General features: G+C 54.8%; 2 protein-coding genes across 9 annotated transcripts in view; both read left to right on the top strand.

Annotated features, from left to right (window-relative positions):
• The window catches only part of ELMO2 (engulfment and cell motility 2), a 47,543-nt gene extending 35,558 nt beyond the window's left edge, over positions 1-11,985 (top strand). For 2 of the 3 annotated variants that reach the window (XM_006158547.3, XM_027775734.1), the window contains 11 exons: positions 1,256-1,378; positions 1,671-1,805; positions 2,368-2,472; positions 2,565-2,673; positions 3,268-3,404; positions 4,465-4,628; positions 4,721-4,833; positions 4,946-5,053; positions 5,810-5,892; positions 8,756-8,833; positions 10,500-10,700. In XM_006158547.3, the coding sequence (XP_006158609.1) occupies positions 1,256-1,378; positions 1,671-1,805; positions 2,368-2,472; positions 2,565-2,673; positions 3,268-3,404; positions 4,465-4,628; positions 4,721-4,833; positions 4,946-5,053; positions 5,810-5,892; positions 8,756-8,833; positions 10,500-10,700 (1,356 nt within the window). Of the gene's footprint in view, positions 1-1,255; positions 1,379-1,670; positions 1,806-2,367; positions 2,473-2,564; positions 2,674-3,267; positions 3,405-4,464; positions 4,629-4,720; positions 4,834-4,945; positions 5,054-5,809; positions 5,893-8,755; positions 8,834-10,499 lie in introns of all 3 variants that reach the window. The other variant, XM_006158546.3, reaches the window with a different exon arrangement.
• Positions 11,986-13,514: 1,529 nt separating this feature from the next.
• Positions 13,515-27,110, top strand: SLC35H1 (solute carrier family 35 member H1). 6 transcript variants are annotated; one of them, XM_027775735.1, is made up of 11 exons: positions 13,535-13,600; positions 16,932-16,988; positions 18,877-19,017; positions 19,482-19,632; positions 20,107-20,170; positions 21,187-21,259; positions 21,775-21,943; positions 22,035-22,118; positions 24,304-24,479; positions 25,605-25,734; positions 26,315-27,110. In XM_027775735.1, the coding sequence occupies exons 3-11, from the start codon at positions 18,898-18,900 to the stop codon at positions 26,440-26,442; spliced, it is 1,095 nt and encodes a 364-aa protein (XP_027631536.1). In that variant the 5' UTR covers positions 13,535-13,600; positions 16,932-16,988; positions 18,877-18,897; the 3' UTR covers positions 26,443-27,110. The 6 variants fall into 6 exon arrangements, with proteins under 6 accessions (XP_006158605.1, XP_027631536.1, XP_006158604.1 ...); XM_006158542.3 differs by having other exon boundaries at positions 18,659-19,017; XM_006158543.3 differs by lacking the exon at positions 16,932-16,988 and having other exon boundaries at positions 13,515-13,600; positions 18,659-19,017.
• The last annotated feature ends 215 nt before the right edge of the window (positions 27,111-27,325 follow it).

The raw sequence follows: 27,325 nt of genomic DNA, 5'->3' as shown, positions 1-27,325 counted from the left end.
TCATACTAAGGCCTTGTGGTCCAGCATGCATTTTATACTCCCAGAGCATTTGGTTTGGAGTTAGGCATGTTTCAAGTGTTGACAGTCCCTTGTGCCCGGCGGTTCCCAAACTGGACTGTGCAGGCCTAAGAGGTCTGATCTCGGGCCAGAGAAAGCTCTGAGGGAGATGATGGGAAGTTAGAGGGAGCTTTACAAAGATGCTGGTCCAGAGTTCGAGCGTGCCGGAGCCGTGCGGTCCAAGAGGACTGTGCCCATAGAGTGTGCTCTGTCTGCACTGTCCACTGCAGGAGCCACTAGTACATGTGACTGAGCACTCTGCTCGGTGGCCGGTGTGGACCACGGACCCGAGTTTTTAACTGGAATCAGTTTGAACTGACTCACATGCAGATAAGCATACTGGACAACCCAGCTCTGGAGACACAGAGCTACTGAATAAGAGCATGTAGGACCCGGAGGGGGTATATGTGGAAACTGGGCAAGAAAACCGAGAGGGCAGGATCCAAGATGGCGGGGCAGACAAAGGGGGTGGGGGGAAGGAAAGAGCAGGCCATTGAGGAGCAAGGACAGGATCCTGAGAGATAAGAACTGACCAGCCAGGACAGACAAGGAGACGTAGCATGCCAGAAAGAGACGGAGACAGACATGAGAGGTGACCAAGGCCCCAGCAGGACGAAGGGAGGAGATAAAGAACTGGTGCAGAGTGAGTGGGGCAGACAGTCAGGAGGCAGAGGGGCAGCGTGCGGGGCACACAGCGATAGGAGAGAGAAGATGAGGCCAAGTGCAGGACGGGAAGGAAGGTGATGTGGAGGTGTCCCCCTATCGCTGGGTGAAACCGTCCAAGACGCTTGACTTTTCTCAGGGAGAACAGCTCTCCCTCCATCACACTGCCCGTTGTCTTGGACTTAGTGGTCCTGTGTGGTGCCTGCCCGGAGCAGGCCCAGCTGCTGGTGTCCCTCATCACAAATTTGACAGCATAGCCCCCCATCCACACGATCGGGCATGGCCTCCACCCCTAGTTCCACTTCCCCTGCCCAGGGAGTGCAGAGGGAGGGATGGCGCCCTTCAGGCCTGCTGTGAATCATCACTGCCTGAATCAAGCCCATTCACGCGCCATCGCTTTCTAGAACATGCTGTCCGTGTGTGGGAGGAAAGCTCTGTTTCTGCCCGGTGTACTCTTCTTCACTAGCACAGATGTGACTCTTCAGTAAAAGCAAAACTCAGTTCAGTCCCGGCTCCCTGCCTTTGCTTTTCTTAGCACGTGATCCGAGGGAACCGCCCAATCAAGACTGAGATGGCCCATCAGCTATATGTCCTTCAAGTCCTGACCTTTAACCTTCTAGAAGAAAGGATGATGACCAAGATGGACCCCAATGACCAGGTAGGTGGTCAGGGCAGAGCCTGAGGCTGAAATCGCGTGCTATTTCCTCGTGGCTATGCTGCAGGCTGCCCTTAGTCTGCATGCCCTGTGCTTGGTCCTGTCTGCACCAGGGCCTCCCGTCTTCCCTGGAAGATCCCGCGTGATCTGCACCTGCCAGGAGACTCTCTGGGCCAAGCCCACTTTGCCCAGCTGAGCTAGAGCTGATGCCTCCTAAGAGACTGAGTGAGGCCAGAGTTTTCCTGTTCCCCTTGGCTAGCGGGTGCACCTGCCCATGGTCTGTTTTACCTCTCAGGCTCAGAGAGACATCATATTTGAGCTGAGGAGGATTGCATTTGATGCAGAGTCCGACCCCAGCAATGTCCCTGGGAGTGGGACTGAAAAACGCAAAGCCATGTACACCAAGGACTACAAAATGCTGGGATTTACAGTGAGTACCCCAGATACCGACAGTGATGGGTCTTCTCCCCTGACAGGAAGTCCAAGGGCCCAGCAGACAGAGCCCTGACCAGCCCTCCTTCATAATGGTGGCCCTAGAATCTATGGCAGAAAGAAGCAGGAGGGCCTTGCCGTTCGGTTTGCTTTGGCAGTGGCGAGGGTGTGAGTTTATGTGCCACACCTGGTCCCGTGAAACAAGTCCAGTTGTAGGAGCACCAGAGAGCTGCCAGAGTAGCTAGAGAGGGGACCTGTCCTCTTGCCAGGACAGCATAGTTCTTTGTAGACTTGGTATTTTGTGCTCGAGCTTGAAGATGGGGTTAACGGGAAGATTTAGCACACATCTACTCAGTGCCCGGCAGCATGAGTGGCTCCACATTGGACAACCCAGGCGCCAGGTGGGCAGCCACGGTCTGGGGCCCCTGCAGCTCCATTTCATAGTAGAAACGGGCCTGTGAAAGAGCGAGGGCAGAGGGGAGTGCGCTAGGGCTTCCCCAGGGTCACGCTCTACATGGGGGGATTACCAAGTCTCCAGTCGGTGTCTTTTATTTCTCCAGAACCACATCAACCCGGCCTTGGACTTCACTCAGACTCCTCCTGGAATGCTGGCCTTGGACAACATGCTGTACTTGGCCAAAGTCCACCAGGACACCTACATCCGGGTAAAGGCAGGGACTGGCCTTTTCAGTCTGCTGCCCCATCTCCTGCCTTCCTCCCTCCCCTCCCTGACCCTCCTTCACCCTTCACTCCACAGATTGTCTTGGAGAACAGCAGTCGAGAAGATAAGCACGAATGCCCCTTTGGCCGCAGTGCCATCGAACTCACCAAGATGCTCTGTGAGATCCTGCAGGTTGGGGAACTGCGTAAGTCTCCAGGGCTCCTCCTCCTCCTTCAGCCACGCCTTGTAATCAAGAGGCTGGCGAGACCCAAGTTTATAAAGAGTTACATGTCAGAGGACCGGGATGGCTTTATGGGGTGGTTTTTGCCTAGTTTTGTTTTTAATCACTGTATGAGCTGTTAATCTATTTTATCCTTGTCTATGGGAATCATGCCTTTCTTTTAAAAAAAAAAAATTATGTATTTATCTATGTATTTGCTGTGATTTTCAAGCTTCTGGGTCCAGGACTCAAACCACAGTTGGCCATGTAGGAATTCAGTGCCTTAACCACCATGCCACCTGCTGACCCCGTGGTTTCTCCTTTGAGCTGGTCATGTGAGCTGTGTTGAGAAGCCACCCCATGTGTGCATGTGCATGTGTGCGTGTGCTTGTTGAATCTCTAATGGAGTGGAAGCAGGCTAAAAGCACAGAGAATATCCCTAAGGAAGTGGAAAATGGCCCACCCCACAGTCCTCGTTAGCCATGGTCCCTGGTCTCCTTTCATTCCTCAGGACTGGTTCAGAGGGTCTAGGGATCTGAGCAGAGCCTTCATCCTTTCCCTGCTTCCTTCCTTCCACAGCAAATGAAGGGCGCAACGACTACCACCCGATGTTCTTTACCCACGACCGAGCGTTTGAAGAGCTCTTTGGAATCTGCATCCAGCTGTTGAACAAGACCTGGAAGGAGATGAGGGCAACAGCAGAGGACTTCAACAAGGTCAGTGTTGCCAGGCTGCTCTGAGCCCCACAGAGGGAGACTCAGCACACGACAGCCTGTCAGCTGGCCAGTGCCCGGGGAGTCCCTGAGCTGGAAAACCAGCTTGGTCTGCAGTGCCAAGTCACAAGGCAGGCGTTGGTGAGCCTGTGTCCCATCTGGACATGACGTCCTCCTTGACCTTGAACATGTGTCTTCCCTGTTGCCCTGGGCCCTCATTTGCCCATGAAGCCAGCACCTGTCTCCCCTGTCCTCCCAAGGGGACAAGAGAATGAGCATAACAAGAATAGCTGTGGCCCACTGAGCGCCGGCCATGTGAGTGCTGGCAAGTGAGACTGGAGCGCGGAGGGCTTGGGCTGATACTCACCTCAGGCACCTGTGCCTTCTCTGTGCCCCCGCACTGTAGTGCTGTGCTCCAGAGCCCGTCTGGGACGAGTGTTTTGAACTTGGTCGCTTCGTAACAAAAAAAATTCAGAAAGTATGAAAAAGAAAAAGTTACATAATTTCACCACCAATTTTTAGTTTCCTCTAGTTTTTTCTCATATGGATCTCTCTGTCAATAGTGACATCATACTGCACGTGCAATGTAGTGTCCTGTCATTTTCTTCAGCAATTGTTGTTTTAGGAAAACTCAGATTTTTTTAACACACCACAGCAGGAAGGCTCAGCACTTCCATGTAGCGCTCCGCCTTAGGCAGCACGCCTTAGAAGATCTGTCTTCTTTTCTCTCACTTGAAAGATGAGCAGGTGGGGGCCTGAGGGTGTAAGTGACTTGCCGAAGGAGCAGATTAAGGGACAGAGTTAAGATCAGATGCCATTTCTCTCCAACTCCAGAAACCTCTCCTTGTTTCCCAGCACTGCTGACTAACTGAAAAATAAAGCATGTCACCACCAGCCTTGCCACCTGCGTGCTCACCCGAGGAGGTGGGCCTCGGGAAGGCAGTGCCCTCGTCTGCCCAGCAGACACCTGCAGTCCTGCTTTGTTCAAGACAGCCTTGCTTTCCAGATCGGCCTGTCCATTTACAGAGCAGAGACACGAGTCAGCTGCCTTCTTTTCTCTCAGGTCATGCAAGTCGTCCGAGAGCAGATCACTCGGGCTTTGCCCTCCAAACCCAACTCCCTGGATCAGTTCAAGAGCAAACTGCGAAGCCTGAGCTACTCCGAAATTCTTCGCCTGCGCCAGTCGGAGAGGATGAGTCAGGATGACTTCCAGTCCCCGCCAATCGTGTAAGTGCTGTCCTTGAGGGCTCGGTGCTCTGCCTGCCTTCAAGAGCTCCACTGTCCCCGTGACCTGCCACCCACTCCGCCTGTGCCCCCAGGGAGCTGAGGGAGAAGATCCAGCCCGAGATCCTGGAGCTTATCAAGCAGCAGCGCCTGAACCGGCTCTGCGAAGGCAGCAGCTTCCGGAAGATCGGGAACCGCCGAAGGCAAGGTGTGAGGTGCTGGGGCAGCCCCTGAGCAGGGTAGGCAGGCCAGTCCCTCCGTGGCCCAGGCTTCTCCCAGCACGGACCTTCCTCACCCACTTGGCTTCCCTTGTGTTCCAGAACGGTTTTGGTACTGCCGCTTGGCCCTGAACCACAAGGTCCTACACTATGGTGACTTGGACGACAACCCTCAAGGGGAGGTGACATTCGAATCCCTGCAAGAGAAAAGTAGGTCCCTTTCTCTGTGGATGTGTCATGAGGGCTGGGCTCCTCAGAGACCCGAGTTCTAGTCCTGACTGTTTTAAACGGTTTATTTGGTCTTGGGACCCCTCTCTTAGGACGTGCTTCCTTTTCTGTCGCCCTGGCCTCGCTCCCAGAGATGTTGGGAGAATTAATGAGACCACAATTGTAAAGGCGTGTAGGGCCAAGAATAGTGTAGGAGCCCAAGACAAAGGCTGTAGTTAAAGCAAAAGCTCTAAAGCCAGGCTGCCTGAATTTGAGTCCTGGCTTTGTGTCTCATTAGCATCGACTATAATTCACTACAGGTTAAGTCTCCCCTCTGTCTTGGTTTTTCCTTCTGTAAAGTGGGAGTAATAGCCATACTTTCCTCCTAAGGATCACAGGGTGAGGTACACGAAGTACTAAGAACGGCTGGCCGGCAGTGGCTGTGGCAGCAGCTGTCACCGCTGCTTGCTCTGTGGCACTGTCATCTTCATTGCTGGGTGGGGGAGATGAGCCAAGGGCCCAAGGCCCCATTCCTTGGAGAGAAACCTAAGAGCCCTGAAGTGACCACCAGTTAGCTTTGACACAGCCTCAACAGGCCGTGGTCTGCCAGAAGTGACCACCAGGGAGGGGAAGACAGTACGGGCCACCTCCCACCCGCCTCCCTATATGCCCTTAGAACTTGGGGGCCCAGGCTTCCCTTCCAGTCCTGAGGCAGCTTGCTGCATAAGCTTCCAGAGCCTGACTCCCACCATTTCCCAGTTCCTGTTGCAGACATTAAGGCTATTGTCACTGGAAAGGATTGTCCCCACATGAAAGAGAAGAGTGCCCTGAAGCAGAACAAGGTGAGCACAGAGGTTTGCGTGTGGCCACGTTGGGCGGGGTGGTGTTTCAAGTGCATGCTCGCTCTCCTTCCTCCTGTTTAAATGATTCCTGAACAGCCCATTGAGAAGAATTTTGAACATAACACAAAAACAGGTAAACTCCCCCATAAGTGCATCACTTGGTCTCAGCAACCATGGCAAATTCTGCCTGTCTCTTCCTGTCCGTTACTGCTTTGAAGACAATCCCAAATCCTGTGCGGTATGTTTTCTTCTGTTAATGTAAGTAGTCAGTATACATCTCTGAGTTATAGGAACTGCTTTAACATCCACAACACTAGTATCACACCCAGCAGGAAATTAAACGTAGTTATTTAACATCAAATATTCCATTGATGTTTGCGTTTCCACCTATGATCTTACAAATGTACTAAGTATCTATATAAAAGTATATAAATGTATTGGCTGGCCACATAGCTCAAGTGATTAAGGGAGTAGGCTCCCACCTGGCTGTCTGGTTTAAATTCCAGCCCCGAAGGCTTGGAAAACACCCAGGCATGGGACCAGCAAATGATGTCATGGTTATGTCGCTGGACTTCCATGTAGCTGACTACAGTCTGAGTCCCAGACCTGGTGGCTTAAACTCATGCCGGGTGCATGTGCATGCTTGCCCAAGATCCCAAGAAGAGAATGGAGAAGAAGGGATTGTAGTGTGGCCATCCCCCCAGGGGGTGATTTCCTACTTTCTGTCTCGACTCCCAGGCATGTGTGCTCAAAATTCTGATGGAAGGAGTGATATAGGAGAAAGGACTGCAGTGTGACCACACCCCATTGAGGGGTTCTCGCTCCCTGGCTCTCTCTCCACCTCTCTGCTGGTTCATGCACCCTCTGGTGATATAAGAAAATAATAAAAAATATAAATGTTCAGTTGTATATACATATACACACTTTCATTCCCATCTTGTGTGGTCAGACTCTAAATCAGGTCTATATGTTGTGATTATTAGTCTTTTAAGTTTCTTATAAGTTTTTCCTCTTTCTTTTTTTTTTTTTTTTCTTAGAAGTTTATTAGGTGAAGAAATGAGGTTGCTTGTTTGGTAGTTTCCCCGCATCTGAATTTTGCTGATTGTCTCCCTGTGGTGTAGTTTAACTTGTGCCTCTGTCCCAGATCTGTAAATTGGTAGAGGGATCTAGAGGTTTGATTTGGTTTAGGTTTGACTTTTTCCTGCAAGACTGCATCACAGATGGTGTTATGTTCTATCGAGAGGCACATTATGTCTGTCTGTCTGTCTTTTTGTGATGTTAGCAGACTGTTGGTATCAGTGCCATATTCCATTAGTAAATCAGGGTTTACAAGCTAGTCATATTCCAAAGCAGTCATTCCTTTTTTTGTTAGCTGAACTACTTCCCTGAAAAGAATCTTGCCCTTCTCTACTGTAGGTTCCCAATAGTAAGTACAGTTTATCTGAGAAAGGAGGAACAATGCCAGCTGCTTCTTTTATGTACTTACTTTTAAAACAGTGAGTTGGGGGAACCAGCAATTAGCGTAATGGCTATGTCGCTGAACTCCCAGTAGTCAACTGCGGTTCGAGTCCCGGATTCAGCGGCTTAAACTCACGCCAGGCGAGTGTGCGTGTGTGCCCAAGATCCTGAGAGGAGAATGGAGGAGAAGGGATTGTGGTGTGACCATCCCCCTGGGGGGTGCTTTCTCGCTTCCTCCCTCTTTGTCTCTCTCTGTCTTTCTGGTGAGCGCACGCGCCCTATAGCAAAAAAAAACCTCTCCAAAAAAAGAAAAAAAAAAACACTAAGTTGGTTCCCCAGTATCAACCCACAATGACCAATTTTTTCCTAAGAAAGTTTTTTGCTATAGGGCACGTGCACTCGTCAGAGAAACACAGAGAGACTGAGAGACAGAAAGCAAGAAATCCTCCACCCCAGAAGGGATGGCCACACCACAATCCCTTCTCCTCCATTCTCCTCCCAGGATCTTGGGCATGCACACACATGCACCTGGCGTGAGATTAAATCGCTGGGTTCAGGACTTGAACCACGGTCAGCTACATGGGAGTCCAGTGTCATAAACATTACACCATCTGCTGGTCCAAACACAATGACCAATTTTGTATGTGTCTTTTGTCCTTTTTTAGTATTCTTATGAACTCATGCATTTAAGCACATTGTATTTGTCTCGCTCTATTACAGTTATTTTGTTGATTCTCAGATTGTCCTTTGCCCCCAATTTGTTTCTTCCTGTGCCAATTACAGCATGGATCAAAAGAGGAAGTCAGCCATCTTGGTAATATATAAGAAATTTTAGAGTAAGTGTAGTCATGGACTCTGACATGCAAGGGTTCTGAGTGTTGAAAATGACTTTTCTCCAATCTCAAACGTATCACCACATTGAGGTCAGCTCCGTGGTCTAGCAGTTAAAGGAGCTGGATCCCACATACCAACCATGAGGTTCAAATCCCAATTGCAAACCTCAGCAGTTTGAAAACCATACTGGGCACATGTGCATGCATGCCCCCCAAAATCCCAACAGTATGGAAAAATGGAGGGGAAGGGATTGTAGTATAACCATGCCCCATTGGGGGGTGCTTTCCCCTTTTCTCTCTCTGGTAAGTACATGTGCCCTCTGGCAAATAAATGAAAGAAAAACAAATTCAAAGTCACCACATCTCAGGGCTGACTTGGGCAGGGTGGTGGGCCAAGGGTCAGTGGGGCTTCTCTCCAGCCACACCTGTGTACATACTTAAGCACCTTGACGACATCACCTTGATTGACACGTCGGCAGTGGTGCCAAGTTGCTGTGACTTTGACCAGGATCTCGGCATGCAGAGCCCAAGCCATTGGGTTGCTCTAAATATCTGAATGCTTTCTCCTTCAGGAGGTGCTGGAATTGGCCTTCTCCATCCTGTATGACCCTGACGAGACCCTAAACTTCATCGCACCTAATAAGTATGAGGTGAGCAGGTGGCACTGGACAGCAGAGCCCTCTCTGTGACTAGCTGGAGGAAAGGGGTGGGCAGACCGGAAACGTCCCTCTAGAGGATAAAGCATACCATGCAGGCCGCTGGGCGCTGAGGCTCTGCCTTGCTGCCAGCCTTTCCCCCGAGCTGGGCTCTCCACCACACTGCACTAGAAAGGCAGGGCCAACTAGAGCTGACTTACTCGCCTGGGACTAGGAAAATTCTCCCCTCTCGTTTCTCCACGGCCATCTACCCAAGGGAGCATGACAGAACCTCCCTCCTTGGGGCTCCTGGTCACATGCTCTACTGGGTCTAGCTGGGCTGTGAAGCCAGATGGATCGGGGTTCTTCTGACATGGGGCTCACATTTGTGTCTGTAGCAGCAAAGGTACTAGATTATGAAGTGACTGCAGTTGAGACCCTCTGGTGACCTCAGAGAGCTGCCCGTGGGAACAAGAGGTGGGGCTTCTGGGAGAGGAGAGACCTGGGCAGGTCCTGAGCTGCAGGTGGAGTTTGTGGGGAGGAAACAGAGAACGAGCAGCTGGAGAGCCAGGTGAGCAAAGACGTGGAAAAGGAGCAGGTGCAGGACAAAGGAGGCGGGTCGGGGTGGAGGAGAGCTCTCTGTTCCCTGAGTCTGATACCCTCTAGTTCACGGTCTGTAGTACTTATTTTTTTAACATTTACTGACTGGGCTTTTTTCTTATTTATCTTTTTGGAAAAAAAATTGAAATCTTATAGTGATTCCTTTTTGTGTCCTGCTTCTTTCACTTCTGTAGCCCTCCAACATTTCTCATTTGGGGGGCAGTTCCAGGCAAGTGATGCCTCAGTATTCAGATCTCATTCCGTTATATCCATTTCATTTTGGGGTCATGTTTCATATCATTTTAAGGAGTTTTTTTTTCTTTTTTTCTTTTTTTTTTTTTTTTTGGTCCTAGGGCATATATGCTTGCCAGAGAGAGACAGAGACAAAGGGGGGAAGTGAGAAATCCCTCCAGGGGGAATGGCCACACTTATAATCCCTTCTCCATTTTTCTCTAGGGATTTTGGGTATGCACATACATGTGCCTGGTGTGATTTTTCAAGCTGCTGAGTCTAGGGCTCAAACCATGGTTGACCATATGGGAGTCTAGCACTTAACCACCATACCATCTGCTGGCCCCTATTTTAAGGAGTTGTAATGTAAGCCCTCTCATAAAAACCAGAAAATCTTTTAAGACGGTGAGCAGTCACCTCTTAGTGTCTCTTTGACATTTTTCCAGATAAGTTTTGCCTTTATTGAATAGTGCCAGTGGGGACTGTTGTGAGGCCTGTCAAAAAAGGGACCTTGGGACCAGCAGATGGCGTAATGCTTATGTCACTGGACTCCCACATAGTTGACTGTAGTTCAAATCCCAGACTCAGTGGCTTGAAACTCAAGCTGGGCATGTGCACATGTGTGTCCAAGATCATAAGAGGAGAATGGAGGAGGAGGGACTGTGGCATGACCATTCCCCCTGGGGGTGATGGCTCACTTTCTGTCTCTTTGTCTCTCTGGTGAGCACACACGCCCTATAGCAAAAATCTCTCCTAAAAAAGTGGGGTGGGGGAACCTCGGCAGGCTGTCCTGCTGACCAGAGTGCACCATGTGACATTGTGCCACTTGCGCCCCCCCCCCTGCCCCCAGTACTGCATCTGGATCGATGGCCTCAGCGCCCTCCTGGGGAAGGACATGTCCAGTGAGCTGACCAAGAGTGACCTGGACACCCTGCTGAGCATGGAAATGAAGCTGCGGCTCCTCGACCTGGAGAACGTCCAGATTCCCGAGGCCCCGCCACCAGTCCCCAAGGAGCCCAGCAGTTACGACTTCGTCTACCACTACGGCTGAGCGAGCCGGGACCTCAGTACCCAGGAGGGGTAGGGCCCTGGAGGACACTCACAGTCTGGTGCCTTGTCTTTTGCTTGTACAGAATCTCGAGTCCATCGTGGTGGCCAGTAAATGCCAGCCATTCCTCAGCCCCACCTCAGACTGCCCAGAGCTTCCCTTCTCGGTTCCTGTCCACAGGAGTCATGACGGCAGGGTGCTCCATCCTCCCCATCGCCGTGCAGCCTGGACTCGGGCCTTGAGGGGTGAACAGCAGATGCCCTCGCCTTCCAGCCCAAGGAACTGCTTCCTGAACTGTCTTAGTAACAACTGCTCACTCTTCTTCCCGATCCTGCTGTCAGCTGGGTCCCTGAGGATTGAGAGCTGGCCCAGGAAAGGCTGAGCAGAGGACAGATGCACTGAGCATGCTGAGAGCCAGGAGTGACAGTGTCTGGGTGACCAGGCCTGCATTTCAGATCTAAGGGCAGCCTTGGGCCTTTGCTTTTGTCTTCTTCGGGAAGGCTCACTCCAGCCTCATTGGTGCCAAGATGCTGCTGCTTCTGAGGTCTGGCCCTAACCTCTCTGGTCTCCAGAGCCCCAGACCTCTCTTGCCCATGCAGGTACAGGGCAGATGGAAATTGCTCCCCCCAGCTCTCAGTCTCATCCTGGCAGTCAAGGCCTCTGGGCTAGGCTAAGTCTTACTCTTAGTCTCCAGGAACGTTGCAGGGATACCCTGGGCCTAGACTGTGGTGAGGTCACCAGATCCACCCCCTTCTTCCACGTTTCTCTTTTCCTTCCTCGGGAAGATTCGGCCGCCTAATCTGAATTGCAACCCCACCTCTTCATTTTCCTTTGGCCTGCCAGACCCCAAGAAGTTTGCCTTCCCTTCCTCTCCTCCGTAGTGTCGTGGTATCTGCATTGGCCATTTCAGGGAGCTGGCTGAGGCCCGCTGAGGCCACAGCTGTGCCAGTCGGGCTTCCCTGGTGCTGCAGCACTCGTAAACCACGGACACAGCCTCTCTTCTCCACCATACGGTAACACAGCGGCATTCGGTATAGGTAGCCTGGCATGGTAGGAACTACCCAACGAAGAGTGTACTATCTATTTTCTTTACTATAGGCCATACTTATACAGACATGTATATATATTTATATAAGATCTACCTATCTGAGGATGAAACATTTGGGGGAAAATAAAACTGAGGGGAAAAGTAGCACTTCCATTTGTGAGCCAAGATTATAAACCAGAGAGCAGCCAGGAGCTTCCTGTCGGTAACCATGTTTTCAATAAATACTCTTTCATGTACAAACTGGTTCCTCTTAACAGCTGTTTCTCTGCCCAACGTGGAGACTTCACCTTGGCAAGCCTTCATTTCAGTGTGCCTGGGAAACTCACTCTGGAGAGCTCCAGCTGGAGCCTCAAGCCCCTTCCAAGAGCCCCTTCCTCCTCCTCATCTCCCTACTTCCACCACACACACGCATTCATGTGCCCATGCGTGCGCACGTGCGCACACACACACACACCCCTACCTGCTGGTTAGGGATGCTCGCTCAGATTGTTGCACTGGGACAAAGTGTTTTCTGCAGGGAAAGGCATACTATACACTCCCACGAACACGTCCTCCCTCTTCTCCCTGCCAGGGACACAGCCAGGGAACAGCGCAAAGACTCGTGCCTTACAAAGAAGACACGTTCTTTGCCCTGCATGTTTCCTGTGCTTAGTGCCCAGCCTCCCAGCTGGTGTTTTAGACTGTTGCTCCAAACCTCAGCCTTGGTAGCTTGAATGAGGGCGGTGATACAAATAGACACTTACTCTCTCCTGAGAGAGAGAAGGGGCGAGGACAAGCTCTTTCAAAAGGCATAGAAAGTGCATGCAGAACAGGCCCTGAGGACTGAATACAGCCAGGACCTTGGGCTGCCATGGGTACCATTGTAGGTGCCTGGTAAGCACTGAATGAACTGATGCCTGCCCGATGCCAGCTGGCGGCAGCAGCAGCAGTTTGCACAAAGCCCTGCCTACAGTCTGGCCTTGAGCCTTCTGTTCAGAGGGGCCAGGGAGCCCAGCTGAGTCACTTGCAAGAATCCACGTTAGCAGCCAGTCTTGGTGCCAGAGCGCCCAGGAGGAAGCTAGAGGAAGGGGACAAAAGGCACAAAACTAGCCGCCCTCAGCGTGCAACCCTTGCCTGCCCTGGCCTAACAGTTCTCCCTGTCCACGTGCTGTCCCCTTTCACTCCATCCTGCAGGATGAAGAAAATCGGACTCTCCAGGACCACTGCACCTGCCCCTTGACTACTTTACTACCATAGCATAAAGAACCTGGGCACCAAGGAGGGCAGGCACTTCTGCACCCCTTCCTCTAGCACTCTATTTCTTGTCGGAGATGCTCTCCCCCACTATTGACGTTGAGATCATTCTTGCAAAGTTTCAGGCAAATACATGGTTATTTCCTCTGGGTCTTAGAAAGAATGCTCCTGAAATCACTCCCAGCTGGCTGGAGCTCCCAGGAGAAAAAGCCCATGAGAGAGTGATCTTCATGGTTCTTTCCACGGTTGCCCAGCACTTAACGATGGAATGTGATTTGTTAAAAGTGAATAAGTGATCTTTTCTTTTTCGGGGTGGGGGGGTACTCGCTGTGTACGGAACACCTGCGGGCCCTGGGGCTCCCAAGGAAGCACCGGCCTGTGCGCAGTAGAGACGCCATCAAAGGCTACACCCGCAGTGCTCGGCGCTGGCCTAGACGGGCCTCCTAGACGGAGCGACCCTAAGTCCGGGAGGAAGTGCGAGCAAGACGCCACACTGCGGGCACCCCGCCCCCAGCCTTCAGCGACTTCCGGCGGAAGTTCCCTCCCCTCTCGCGAAGCGCCGACCGCGCCCGGCCTCGCACTTCCGGCAGGAGGTTCCCGGCCCGGAGCTCCGCGGGCGGAGGTGAGTGGGCGCCTGGCGGCCTGTCCCGCCCGCTGCCGGGGCGCACGGGGAGGGGGCTCCGGGGCTGGAGCCGGGGAGCGGGACGACGTGGGCCACGGCCGTGCTCCTGCCACTTCGCAGGCCTCACTTCCCCCAGCCGTGGAGGGGGCAGAGGACTCAGGGCGCCCTCCTTGGGCTCGCCTGCCCCGCGCCAGTTCACCTGACGTTTCCTGAGCACCTGCGACTGCTGGGCACGTCCCCAGGAGGGAACCTGCCCTGCCCGCGTCCCGGGGGAGGGGGTGGGGGTGAACACGTGGGCAAACACGGAAACGTCAGAGGGTAGGAAGTGCCACGGGGATGGGGTGGGGGTCTCGGGGCAGGTACTCAGCCAAGCAGGGGTGTGCGGGAGAGAGTCGCAGGCGCCAAGGACACACTTGGTGTGTTTGACGAGTGGAGGCGGCCACCGGTGGGGTGCTCGGCAGTGGGAGGAGAACGGGGTCGCACAGGCCAGTCGTGGGATTAGCCCTGCGGCGACGCGTCTGCTTCCCCTGCCCGAGCCGCCTCCAGGTGCTCTGTGGACTCCAGGCTGTGCAGCCGGTAGAGGCAACGACAGCTAGGAGACCAGCTGTGGTCAGTAGGTGACAGATGGTTGTCATAGCTTAGGCTGGGGCGGGGGAGTAGAGGTGAGGAAGGAAGCCGGGTAGAGGGACGTATTGCAGGTGCAACTCACAGGGCACGTCTGAGGGACAGGGAGAGAGGGAGGTCATCATTGGTTTGGGCTTTGGCTCAAGGAACCTCGTCTGTTATGCTGACATTTACTAAAGGACTTTGGAATGGGTTGGGGGCTTGAGGAATAGTAAATCTTCTTAGGGCATCTTAAGTGCCATCGTCGTGAATGGAGTCCCGGAGGAGGCCCTTCAGTCCACTCTCCTGGAACTCAGGGAAAAGGTTAGGGCTCAGGTGGACAACATAGAAATCGTTGGCAAGTCAGTTGGGTGGAATGAAGTTACTTAGACAAGAGTGAAGGTATAGAAGAGAAGCCAGGGATCAGCCCTCAGGCTCCCAGGCTTGACAGGCTGAGTTGAAGAGGAGGTGCAAGCAGGAAGGGGTCCAGAGAAACTGGAGGCAAAGCAGGAGGTCTGGCATCCCAGAGCAGGTGTTTGCAGAAGGACCTGGGCAGTTGTATGAGATGAGAGTAGGGACTTGGCCCTTAAAGGGGCTACGGAGGAGGGCATGGTGAGCGCTGGAGGTGAGGGAGTGGGGCTGGCAGTGCCAGGAGCCCCGGAGAAGTTTTGCCTTAAGGGGACCAGGAGGGGAGGAAGGCCCTCCCACCTGATGCCATTGGCTCCCCTCCCCCAGGAGGCAGACGGTCTTGTTCCTGGTTACAGCTGGAGAAACTGAATCCAAAGGTCAAGTAATGTAGGATCACATGAGGGTAGGTAGAGACGCCAGGATTGATCCCAGGTCTCTGATTCCAAAGCACAAGGTGTAAGCACTAAGCTAGCTACCTCACGTCACAGCTGGGGCCGCTGAGGGGAGCCAGGAGCTACAGCAGTGCCCCCGCCATCTCCCGAAGTGGCTCCTGCTCCCTGGGGAAAGTGAGGCAGGATGTGGAATTCATGCCAGGCAAGTGAGCTTTGCAAAGGAGCTTGTGCCCCTTGAAGCCTGATTTCCCTTACGCTGAAATGGAAGTAGGGACCTTAGCAGTTTCGTGTCTGAATTTCCAGGGCATATGTGGGTGCTTAATCGGTACACGTGGACTGAGTGGCTGATTTCCTAGGGGCCTCCTAGTTAGGTCTGGCTCTGTGGTCTGTGGATGCCAGTGAGACGTGAGCGCTGCTCGTTTGGAGGCACAGGGCTTCCTGGAGTGGGACCCGGGCCAGGTCTGTGAAGGAAGGTCAGGACTCGAACAGAGGTGGAAGGCCTGGCAGCGTTGGAGGAGAAACTGCAGCGAAAATCAGAGGGACAAGAGGTTGACTCACAGAAAGGCGAGCAGTTGACCATGGCTGGGAAGCTCCTGGAAGACCCGTGGGAGGAGAGTGCTAGAAAGAAAGCCGTCTTGGTGCTAGCATGCCCTGGGAGGGCCTTCGTAGGGTAAGCAGTGGTTTTCTTTCTTTCTTTTTGGAGAGGTTTTTGCTACAGGGTGTGTGCACTGGCCGGAAAGAGAGAGACAGAAAACAAGAAATCACCCCCCAGTGGAGTTGGCCACACTGCAATCCCTTCTTCATTCTCTCAGGATCTTGGTTTTTGCTATAGGGAGTGTGTGCTCACCAGAAAGGCAGATAGAAAGCGAGATATCACCCCTGCCCCAGGGGGAATGGCCATGCTGCAATCCCTTCTCCGTTCTCCTCTCTGGATTTTGAGCGTGTATGCACATGTGCCCAGTGTGAGTTCTAAGTCACTGGGTCCAGGTCTCAAACCGCAGTCGACTACGTGGGAGTCCAGTGACGTAACCATTCCACCATCTGCTGGTCCCAAGCAGTGGTTCTTAACAGGAGCACTTTTGATTCCCAGGCACCATCTGGCAATGTCTGTAGGCCTTTTTAGTTGTCACAACTTGGGGTGAGGTGGGGAAGGATGCTCCAGGCATGTAGGAGGTGGTGGCCAGGGGTGCTGCCACACACCCCGCAGTGCAGGACAGGCCTCCCACGGAGACTTGTTCAGACCTGGGCATCAGCAGCACCAAGGTCCAGACCCCCTGGTGGAGAGGGAAGAGCCTGAGCCTAACGGTCTGTTCAACGTAGGCCTGATACCATGTGCCCCGCTGTCTTGCTGTGAGCAGGCACCTGCCTGCGGGGTGACAGGAGGGCAGAGAGGACCGTGTGGGAGCCTGCTGCACTGTTTCGGGAGAGGATGGGGGTAGCGGTGGAGTTCGGGAGGTGGAGCGTATTTTTTTGAAAATAGAGCTGATGGTGTTTGTTGGTCGAACGTGGGCAGAAGGAAAGAGGAAGCAAGGCTGAGAACAAGGCTTTGTCCTGAGCAGCTAGGAGAGCGAGGTGCTGCTTGCTGTGCTGTGAAGCAGGGAGAAGAGTGGGCTTGGACGAGATGGGGAGGACATAGAAAACGAGTCTGTTTTGGACACGCCAGGTGTGAGATGCCTCATCTTAGATGTCCACCGGCAACCAGTTTTCCGGGTTCCCAGGGAGTCAGAGCAGGGGAGCATGCGGGAAATGTCACCCTACAAGAGGTGTTTCAAGGAATGATAGTGCGTAAGGTCAGGTAGACTGTGGCTCTCAGCTCACTGGATTCAGTACACCCCCAAGAATAACAGATATTTTGTAACTGCCCCATTTATGATCATGAAATGAAACTCGTGGTTAACAGAAACTGCCTACGCTTTTTTCAAACCCAGGTCGCTGTAACTATATTACGAAGAGAGCGAGTGACAGAATAGAACGTGTTTCAATGTGTAAGTCCCCAGCACAGTGATACTGGAAGTCACGGGGAAGCAGCCCATGTTTCCTGCCCTCTGCGGAACCTCTGGGGACGTGAAAGCCACAACGCAGACTGGTCAGGCCCTGTCGGCCGCTCACGAACCAGGCATGCGGTCGCTGTAGACAATGTGACTTTTCCAGAATGGGAACTCTTGGTATTGCTTTGTGAAGAAGCGCTTAGCCTCTCCTTAGTGTACGTGGTAATGTGTTCTTGGCCATGTCAGTGCAGGGTAGGACCGTGAAAACGGCATGGTGTTACTAGTGGCACCGTTAGGTTCCAGGTCAGTAGAAGCTGCACTGTCACCTGTGTGAATGTCACCCCTTCGATGACCTTGCTCACTGAATGCCAGGAGCACCCCCAGCCCAAACACCACCACAGATTTCCAGAGCTCTCTGAAAAGAACCACAGTCCTAGGGAGCCCCTAGGGCAAAGCCTCAGGCCATCTGATTTGCCTCCAAGAAGGGCAGAGGATGACCCAGTTCCAGAGTACAGAACAGAATGGAGATACCCGCCTTTCTGTTGAGGGGTTAGGAGTGTGTCTGGTCAGATGTTCTAGGAAGGCTTCAAAAGGGAGGTGGCCTCTCAAAGGAGGAGGTGTTGAGGAGCAGACACACAGATAAAGCTGGAACCTACACCCTTCGGGCACAGAGGGCCCCTCCGTCTCCCTGCACCCGGCCATTCCAGGTGCTCACAGGGTTGGTTGGATTAACGGGGAGGCAGGGGGAAGTATAGTGTGGCAGGACCCAAGGCAAGCACAGCATCGTGGGAGTAGCTATGGAGGCTGGGACAGAAAGGTGTCAGTTTCCTGGTCCGTTTTTAACTCCTCAGGAGCAGACCAGTCCCTTGAAAATCATGTGCACACTGTCATTGAGTCGTCAGACCCAGTCAGACACTCATGGGACCCAGGTGTGCATACTGCCAGCATGGACACGCTGGTCCCTGCCCTCCTGGAGCTCACAGCTGGACAGGAGATGCAGACGCCACTCAAATCTCGCCCTGCGCGGGGCAGGGAAGGATAGCCTGAGAGCCAGCTGTGTCTCAGGGGGACCTGTCAGAGGGCCCCCGAGGAGCACCAGGAGCTGAGGGTCAGTAGGAAGGACAGGGTCCAGGCAACTCGAATGCCTGCTGTGCCTGGGAACTAAATGCACCACTGCTAAGGATGTAAGCGGTGAAGCGGTGACATCTTTATTTGGCTATATGGAGCGTGCGCCACACAGAGAGAAATTATTCCCCAGGGGGACAGCCATACCACAGTCCTCTCTCCTCCATTCTCCTCCCGGGGTCTTGGGCATGCATGCACATGCACCCAGCGTGAGTTTGAAGCCACCAGGTCTGAGACTTGAACCACCGATGGCCAGGTGGAAGTCCAGCCACGTAATCACGTAACCACTATGCCATCTGCTGGTCCCAGGTTTACATTGTTAAAGGGTTGCTCTGGTGACCCTCATGGAGAGCAGCCTGATGAGGCTCTGACTGCCTCCACCGTGTATGGGCTCCCTCTCGCCAGTCTGTGCTCAGCATGATCCCTGGGTGCTGGGCCTGGGGCGCCCAGGGCAGGCCCTCAGGAGCCATCGCTGGTGCCTGTGGCTGCAGAGGCATGGTCTCTGCCCAGGTCACCAGAGCTGCCTTGTTCTTTTTTACCAGCAAACTGGACACCTGTGAGCCCTACATCCGGGCAGCCATGGCGAGGGGCAGCTTGGGCCACCAGCCACTTAGGTGAGGGTTCTGCCAGTGACTTCCCTGACCATTCTGAATCATGGCAGCGAAGAGGACTCCTCTAGCCCAGAGCCCTTCTTGTTGAAAGTCGTGGCTGGCCCAGCTCTTTCACGGTGTCTTCAAGAGAGGTACCTGCCTGCCGACAGGAGCCGGTGTCAGCCCCGCGGATGGGGAGGTGGGCCCTGGACGTGGCCTTTGTGTGGAAGGCGGTGCTGACCGTGGGGCTGGTCCTCCTCTACTACTGCTTCTCCATCGGCATCACCTTCTACAACAAATGGCTGACCAAGGTAACTCAGGGCCGGGGCGCCACCGTGGCCATTGCTCAAGGCCAGGTGCTGCGTGGGAAGGCAGTCCAGCTGGGACGGCCCAGGGCTGGGGAGCGTGCATGCTGGGGCTTCTCCGTGACTGTTTGGATGAGGGGAGAAGGAGAGACACTCGGGGTGGCTGGGGAACGTTGGGGGCTCCAGGCAGCAGCCATTTCCCACCCGGCAGAGACATGGTTCAAGGTTCAAAGTGTCCGTCATTCCCTGGGTGTAGGCCGTGGGGGGCTGACAGGGCGCTGGCCGGCATGTTGGCAGCACTGTGCGAGGATTGAACCCCGGGCTGCCTGGTCTGTGTGCCCTCCAGAGCTGGGACTCAGTTTCTCATTCAAGTGAGTGTGGTGTAGCTGAGACCCCTCCGCACGCCCACCCAGCAGCCCGCTGCCCCTGGGCCAGGCCCTCTGACCCAGTGTCTGCTTTGGGCCCTCCAGAGCTTCCACTTCCCCCTCTTCATGACGATGCTGCACCTGGCCGTCATCTTCCTCTTCTCCGCGCTGTCCAGGGCGCTGGTGCAGTGCTCCAGCCACAGGGCCCGCGTGGTGCTGAGCTGGACCGACTACCTCAGGAGAGTGGCTCCCACAGGTTCGTGCCCTGGGCGGGGCCCAAGAACGGGGTGTCCTCATGGCGGTGGAGCCTCCCCGTCCCTGTCCTATGTGGCTGGCAGTGTGGGGAGGCCTGCTGGGAACTGAGAGTGTCAGGGTGCTGAGAACTTGCCCCAAGGAGAGGAAGTGGGTCCTGCGGGCCCCGCCCTCTGTACAGAGGCTGTGCTTCTCCCTCAGGGAGGAGGGTTTCAGTGGGGAGCTGGCAGGGGCAGATTAATGGCCCCTTTAGGGGGATATTCAAAATGTTTAGCCAGGGAACAAAGAGACCACAGCCAGTCAGAGCCAGGGCCGGAGCAGACTCCCTGTGAGCAGGCACTAGCCCTTTAGCTGGATGTCAAAGATGGTCTGAAGCCCCAGAGAGGGGGCCAAGGCAGAGCAGGGGGCACTGCCACACTGGCCACCCTGGCTGAGCGTGGACGTGCCCACGCCATGGTGGGTGCCCTCGTCTCTGCAGCACTAGCAACGGCACTTGACGTGGGCTTGTCCAACTGGAGCTTCCTCTACATCACCGTCTCGCTGTGAGTACCAGCCTCTCCCTGCCACCTCCCTCGGGCTCGAGCTCTGTCTGTCCAGCTGGCTGTCTGCGCACGCGGCCAACGGGCCTGCCACTCCGCACTCTCTGGGACCAGCCCTTGCTCTCTCAGCTCCTCGCTGGCACCCAGCAGCTCTCCAGGAAGTCGCCAGCCTTTTCCGTAAGCCCAGGCAGCAGGGATGCCAGACAGCATGGGGAAGCCAGGGGACCTGCACAGAACAGCTGGGATCCATGCAGGGGAGAGCAGGAGGCACAGCACAGAGGGACACGGGGACAGTGGCAGCACACACCACCTTGGCCCTGGCAGGCATGGAGGGCTCGCAGCTGCGCCTTCTCTCTGACACTTTGTACCTGAGCACCCAGTCCTGCCCTCTCCCTCATCTTCCTTCCTCACCCTGACCTCTTCCGAGGGCTAGGTACAGAATAGGACCCTCGGCCCAGCTTGTGGTGCAATCGGTAAATGACGGGGCTGCAGAGCTGGAAGCCACGGGCCCACTGTGGTTCGCATCCCCGGCCTGGTTGGCCTGAAACGTGTCGAGTGCATGTGTGCATGCCCAGGATCCTGGTGACCTGGAGGGCTGGAGGAGGGCTCATGGCGTGGGGTGCTCTGTGGAGGGTGCTACTTCCCTCCTCCCCCTTCCTGTGTCTCCCACTCTCTGACACGTGCTCTATAATGAACGGAAGAAAAACTAAAATATGAATAGGACTCAGCAAGCTCAGTGTCAGGCCTGCAGCCTCTCCTCCCCGTAGTAAACAGAAGCTTCTGAGCCAGAGATCTCTTCTGATTAAAGGAACGTTATCAGCCCGGGTGACTCAGGGAGCAGCTTTGGCCTTCTGTCCCGGTTGCCCTGCTGTCTCTGTGCCCAGTTGCTCTCAGGGAAGTCAGGGTCCCCTGCCCCCATTCCTTTTCTAGCCACTCAGTATGCCCTTTCTTGGTGGCGGGCTCCGCGGTGGTGGGGCTGAGCCCGGGCCGCAGCAGTGCATTGTAACTTTTGCTTCCAGGTACACAATGACCAAATCCTCAGCTGTCCTCTTCATCCTGATCTTCTCTCTGATCTTCAAGCTGGAGGAGCTGGTGAGGCCCCAGCCTCTGTTTGTCCCTCCTACTTCCCATAGATGCTAAGAGGAAAGAAAAAAACGGGATCCAAGCAGAGGCTTGTCACTCTGTGTCACAGGAGACAGGCCCAGGCTAGTCCAGGTGGTGAAAACTAGACATAGGGACAATAGACTGTTAGAAACTGGCATGGCAGAGGGATAGCCCAGGGGGAAGGGCGCAGCAGCATCCTGGGGTGCGAGGCAGCAGCTTTGTAGGTCTGGAAAGAGGGCAGGGCCGCTCTCAGGGGCCCAGGACAGCTGGCGGGAAGCACTCGGTGTTTTGGAGCCAGCGAGGATGCTGGGGACTTCCCAGCTGATTGTCTGCCGTGAGGGCATCAGCGGGCGAGGACTGTCCACAACCCCCTGGAGCAGGAAGAGTCGGGGGTGGGTTCTTGCCCAAGGGCAGCCATGGTGGCTGCTGACTGCCAAACTCCAGCTGTGATGGGCTTGACCCTCAAGCGCGCTGAGCTCTTCCACTGCTCCCCATCCAACTAGCGTGCGGCCCTGGTCCTGGTGGTCCTCCTCATCGCCGGGGGCCTCTTCATGTTTACCTACAAGTCCACGCAGTTCAACCTGGAGGGCTTTGCCCTGGTGCTGGGGGCCTCCTTCATCGGTGGCATCCGCTGGACCCTCACCCAGATGCTCCTGCAGAAGGCTGAGCTCGGTGAGGGGCGCCCGGGCCCAGGCAGGGTGGAGGGGACGCCCCCTCACCGACCTCAGGCAGGACCTGACGGCTCCCGTCTCCCATCCCACAGGCCTCCAGAACCCCATCGACACCATGTTCCACCTGCAGCCACTCATGTTCCTGGGGCTCTTCCCTCTCTTTGCTGTGTTTGAAGGTACGTTGGGTGACCTGCCTCGGGGCGCCTCAGTGCCACAGATCCCCAGTCCCTGCTCCGAGCCAGCATGGTGGCAGCCGCAGAGGTTACTGAGGTCAGAGGTGCCGTCCTCCCCTTCCCCGGCAGCAGCATGTGTTTTGGGGGTGGACAGGTACCTAAACAAGATGAGCAGAATCTAGCTTGATAGATGCTATGTGGAAGGCATGTATGAAATAATGGGGTGATGGTGGCGACTGCACAGAGCCCTAGGTATGGTATGCTGAGCTATTATGAGCTTGGTCCCCTCAAAGACTGTGGCAGTACTGTCATCCCCAGGTGAAGAAATGGGCACAGAGGAGTTCAGATCATGGGCCCGCAGGCCCACAGCTCAGAAATGAGCCAGAACTTGGGTCCAGCGGCCTGGCTCCAGAGTCCAGACTCTAACCACTTGGTGTGCTGCCTTAGGGAAGGAGCAGGCAGGTGGGGATTGCTTCCGGGTGGTGGAGTCAGGCTTCCCAGACCATGAACAGAGGATGGGATCTGGCGGGCCAGTGGGAACAGGCCGTCGGGGAAGCAGCCACAGGAGGCTCAGCCAGGGGCTCTGCTGACCACGTCCAGGCGCATAACTGGGCATATGCAGGAGCGTGGGCGTCCAGAGACGAGGGCTGGGGGCCAGAGCTGAGCAATTGTGCCCCCCACTGAGGCTTGCAGAGGCCGGAGAGGAGAGGAAAGGCCCAGAGCAGCACAGTCTGGGAGAGGCAGCGCCACCTTCTTCCTCCAATGCTCTGGGATTAGTCTTTGTCCTCTCTGTTTATCCCTCTGCCCAGAGTCCCATCTGTCCTCAGGGTCATTACAGAAAATTCTGTCCCACATCCATTTAAGTTTCAAGCAGTGAAGCGTCTCAAGCCTCCCTGAGAAAATTATTCCTCAGCCCCGTTGTCCAGGAAACTTCTGCTCAGAGCCTCGCTTTTTTTTCCTCCTTTTAAAAATCTCTCCCCATTCCTTTATTATGCCCCTGTACCAACGCCACACGCCCCTCCCTCCCAGGGTGTTTACAGCGTCCCCATCTCTGCAAACCCTCATCCGAAAGCCCCTGGTAGTCGTCACTTAGCAAAGCTGCATGGATTTAGCTCCTTTAATCTTTTCTGGTAAATTAATCCCCCAAGCGCCTTCATTACTTATGTTGCTCTTCCCGAATTCCCTTCAATTTGCCGGCACCTCTGCAGTACTGCTGAGCCCAGCACCAAACAAGATGTCCTACATCGGGAGGCTTTGCCTGGGGGTCTGTCCCTCTGCATTCTTCAGTGCCTCCCTCCAAGACTCTCCTCGTGCCATCCAGCTTCCAGCCACCCCGGGTACCTGCCTAGTTAGGACTGGCCTGTACCCTGCTTGTGCCCCATGGGAGCCCTCCTGCTGGCAGGGACCCAGGGGAGCCAGCCTCCTGCAGGCAGCACCGAGGAGCCAGGATCCCCAAAAGTCAAGGCAAAGCGGGACATGTGCCTAGAGCAAGGGCCAGGGTCGTGGATTTACACGCCTGTGTGTGTTTTCTCTTTGGGAACTGGTGATCACATTTTTTTTCTTGCTCAAGCACCAGTCTGGGCCCAGTCCTTCCATTTTCCAGTAGAGAAACTGAGGTCCAGAAACTGGCCATCTTTTCCCAAGTCTTACAGCTTTATAATAGCAAGTCCTAAATTAAAACCAATGTTTGTAAGGATAGAGTTTTGCCCTTGTTTGTGGGTGGCCTGGCTGACACTTAGCCCAAGGGACACCCCCAGTGGCCAGGGCATTGTCAGGCTTCACTTGACAGGCTGCCCGGCTACCCCTGGTTCATTAGTTAGCACAGCTGCAGGGGCCACAGGGAGCCCTGTGTCAGCCCCCACCTTACCCTGACTGGTAGGCGGCTCCTCTCCTTAAGGGGAGGGCTCTCCCGATTTCCTGTGCTAGCACCTCCACTTTAGCCCGGGGCTCCCTGTTAGGGTCACTGGCTTGTGCTGCCTGGGGCTGTCTGATAGCCATCACTGCTTCCCCAGCTTCCCCATGCCTCAAGAATCTCGTGGGATTATTTTATGCCTCCGGTCTTTTTCTCTGGGTCTCAGCCAGCCAGCAGAAGTACTCACAGCACCAGTGGCACATCGGTCTGGCTGACAGGTAGACCTGCCAGGGCACCCAGGACCTGGCCTCCCGCTCTCTCTCCCGTTGCTTTTAGGTCTCCACTTGTCCACCTCTGAGAAAATCTTCCGTTTCCAGGACGCGGGGCTGCTCCTGCGGGTCCTTGGGAGCCTCTTCCTTGGAGGGATTCTCGCCTTTGGTTTGGGCTTCTCTGAGTTCCTCCTGGTCTCCCGGACCTCCAGCCTCACCCTCTCCATCGCTGGCATCTTTAAGGTACAGACTTGCAGGTCATCTGGGCCCTACATGACAGGGGAGCCCCCTCAGGGTGTTTCTCACCAGCAGTTTCCATTCCAGTTCTTGCATCCTAGGGCCCTGCCAAGAGCAGGAGTGCCCAGCCAGGCGCCAGGCACCGCGCTGAGCACTGGGGCTCGTTTCTCCCCTCCTTCTCAGCCCTGCTACAGCCCTCGGGTGGGCACAGGCACTCCCTCCCTACACATGAGTCAGGAAGCGCTGCTCCTTGCCAGGGCTGCACAGTGAGGGACCCAACGCCAGCTCGGACTCCACTAGGCCTGGGATGTACTTACACTTCACCTCGAGTGCCAGCTCTGCTTATCTGCCAGTGGCTTAGAGCTGTAGCTTGTGGTGCCCCTTCCAGACTCATTAGATTCTGTGATTGATTGGCAGCGTCTGCTGTGGGCACAGCAAGGGGTAGGTCAGGAGCGAGTGCCACTTGTTGCCAGTCTTTACTGTGGCCTTGTAGCATCTCCCTGGCCTTCCCCGCTCTTTTTTGCTCTCTTCTGTCTCTCCCCAACCCCCCTCCATTTTTCAACTCCTCCCTGTTAGCGTCATAGAGGAGGGGGTTTTCTCTTTGATACTGCTATTGGAACAAAGTTACCTAGAACCAGAAATGCAGGTCTCCCCCGGGGTCTTCTGGCTGCCCTTCGGAGGTCGAAGCATAGGCCGTGGTTCTCAGTGAATTATTTCACGTCCCGTTTGTCGTCGTTCACGAGGAACCGGGCAGGGTGCGTTCTCCAGAGCTCAGTGTACCTGCACAGATGTGGAGACTCAGGGCCTCTGGTGCCGGGCGCCTTCCGGGGACAACAGAGGGTTGCTCTCCTTTTTCCTGTGGTGTGGCTAGCCTGGACACCCTGAGCTCCCAGCACTGGATCTCTTTGTGCCCTTTGTTCCAGAGGGAATCCCCTGGGAATCCTCCCTTGTTGCATCTCAATAACACAGTGTCACTGGCAAGAAAGCCTTAGTGCGGGCCTGGCCCCCTGACCTCTGCCCTGCTGCCTGCCTGCCTGGGCCTGGAGTTGGGTCTGGTCTCCCCTGAGTGCCCCGGAACCCCTGCCTCCTCCCTCTTGCTGATCACTTCACTCCCTGCCTCCCTGCCCCCAGGAAGTCTGCACTCTGCTGTTGGCAGCTCATCTGCTGGGTGATCAGATCAGCCTTCTGAACTGGCTGGGCTTTGCCCTCTGCCTCTCGGGAATATCCCTGCATATCGCCCTCAAAGCCCTGCATTCCAAAGGTAACAGAGCCCCTCATTTTCTTGTGGTCTCCCCAGGGCTCTTTGCACCCTACCCTGGCCCTGCCAGGAAGAGCCAAGAGGCGCTCAACTTCCCCAAAGCAGCTCCAGCCTGGTGAGCTGCACAGTGAAGCTTGCCTCTGCGTCAGCAGCTGCACTGATTCAGGAAGTAGGCCTGGTGGTTCTGCCACCACCGCCACCACTCAGGGGTGGCACAGGGGTCATCTCCGGAGAGTGGGTGGGTGGGGCTTGGTAACTCCTCACACATGCATATCAGGACAACCCAAAAAAAACATGATCGGGGGACCACCAGGTGGTGTAGTGACTAAGGCACGGGACTCCTGACTGTCCCACTGCAGTTTGAGCCCCAGGCTCGGAAGCTTGAAAATCACACAGGGCTTGTGTGCATGCATGCCCAAAGCCCAAGAGGAGAGTGGAAGAGAAGGAATTGCGGTGAGGCCATTCCTACAGTGGGTGATTTCTCACTTTCCCTCTCTCTGTCTCTCTGACGAGCACATGCAACCTATAGCCAAAACTTAAAGAAAACCACTGTTGGGCTGTAACTGTGGTCTCTCTTCCTTAGGTGACAGCCCAAAACCCCTGAAAGGGATGGGCTCCAGCCCAGATCTGGAGCTGCTGCTCCGGACCAGCCAGCAGGATGATGAGGACAACGAGGAAGAGAAGTACTTTGTGGCCCAGGGACAACAGTGACCAGCCACGTGGGAGCTGGCCACACCCCAGCCTGTGCCACTGCTGTGACGAGGCACCATTCTGACACCGCTCAGAAGGGGTGGTCCTCCAGGGCAGTGGGGGAACAGTGGCCTGGGAGTTGCCTGGCATGACCATGTGGTGGTGCTAAGCCGAGCTCATAGTTCCTGCCCTCCCTTCCGGAACTTGCTCAGATGGGAGTTGGGGAGCCCTAGGCCAGCCTGGGCGCCTACTCTGTTGGGATCACAGCAAGAGGAGGGACTGTTGGCCAGGTTGAGTCACCAGGTCACCCAGACTAATTTGCAAGACATAGTGACTTCACAAGGGGCTGGGTTCAGGCAGCAGGGCAGCTGGGAAGGGGACGTGGAGAGGCTGAGGCCCCGTCACCCACCTGGATAGCGTCTTTCTCCAAGAGCACATTTATTTACGGTTTGGAAATAAATGGTTTACGGCCTACTAGCCACCCGCGTTGCCTGGAAGTGTGGGGGCAAGGAGGTGCCTTGCAGCCCAGCCTCTCCCCTTCTTTCCCTGCCTGGAGCCTTCAGATGAGTGCTCGTAGTCGTGCGTCTCGGGCTCCTGTGTGAGCCACGGCATCCGCCATGGGGCCCTGCCACACCTGCAGGCAGGAAATAAAAGAATATTTACCGAGAACTATGTTCTGGAAACACCCATACTGGCTGTGTGACCTTGAGAGAATTACCTCTCTGTGCCGTAGTCTTCCATCTGTGAAATGGGGATCATTTCTAAAAGGCATTCTGAAGATTGAGTCAACATTGGTAACATTAAATGTTATAGAAGTATTTATTTTCTAAGTCCTTTCAACAGCTAGGAGGCCAAGACCTGGAGATGCAGAACTTCAGCGAATGGCTGGGCGAGTATTCATGGG

Source organism: Tupaia chinensis, unplaced genomic scaffold (assembly GCF_000334495.1).
Source record: "Tupaia chinensis unplaced genomic scaffold, TupChi_1.0 Scaffold000602_1, whole genome shotgun sequence".
Classification (NCBI taxonomy): Eukaryota; Metazoa; Chordata; class Mammalia; order Scandentia; family Tupaiidae; genus Tupaia; species Tupaia belangeri.
This window is presented reverse-complemented; position numbering and strand designations above follow the sequence as displayed.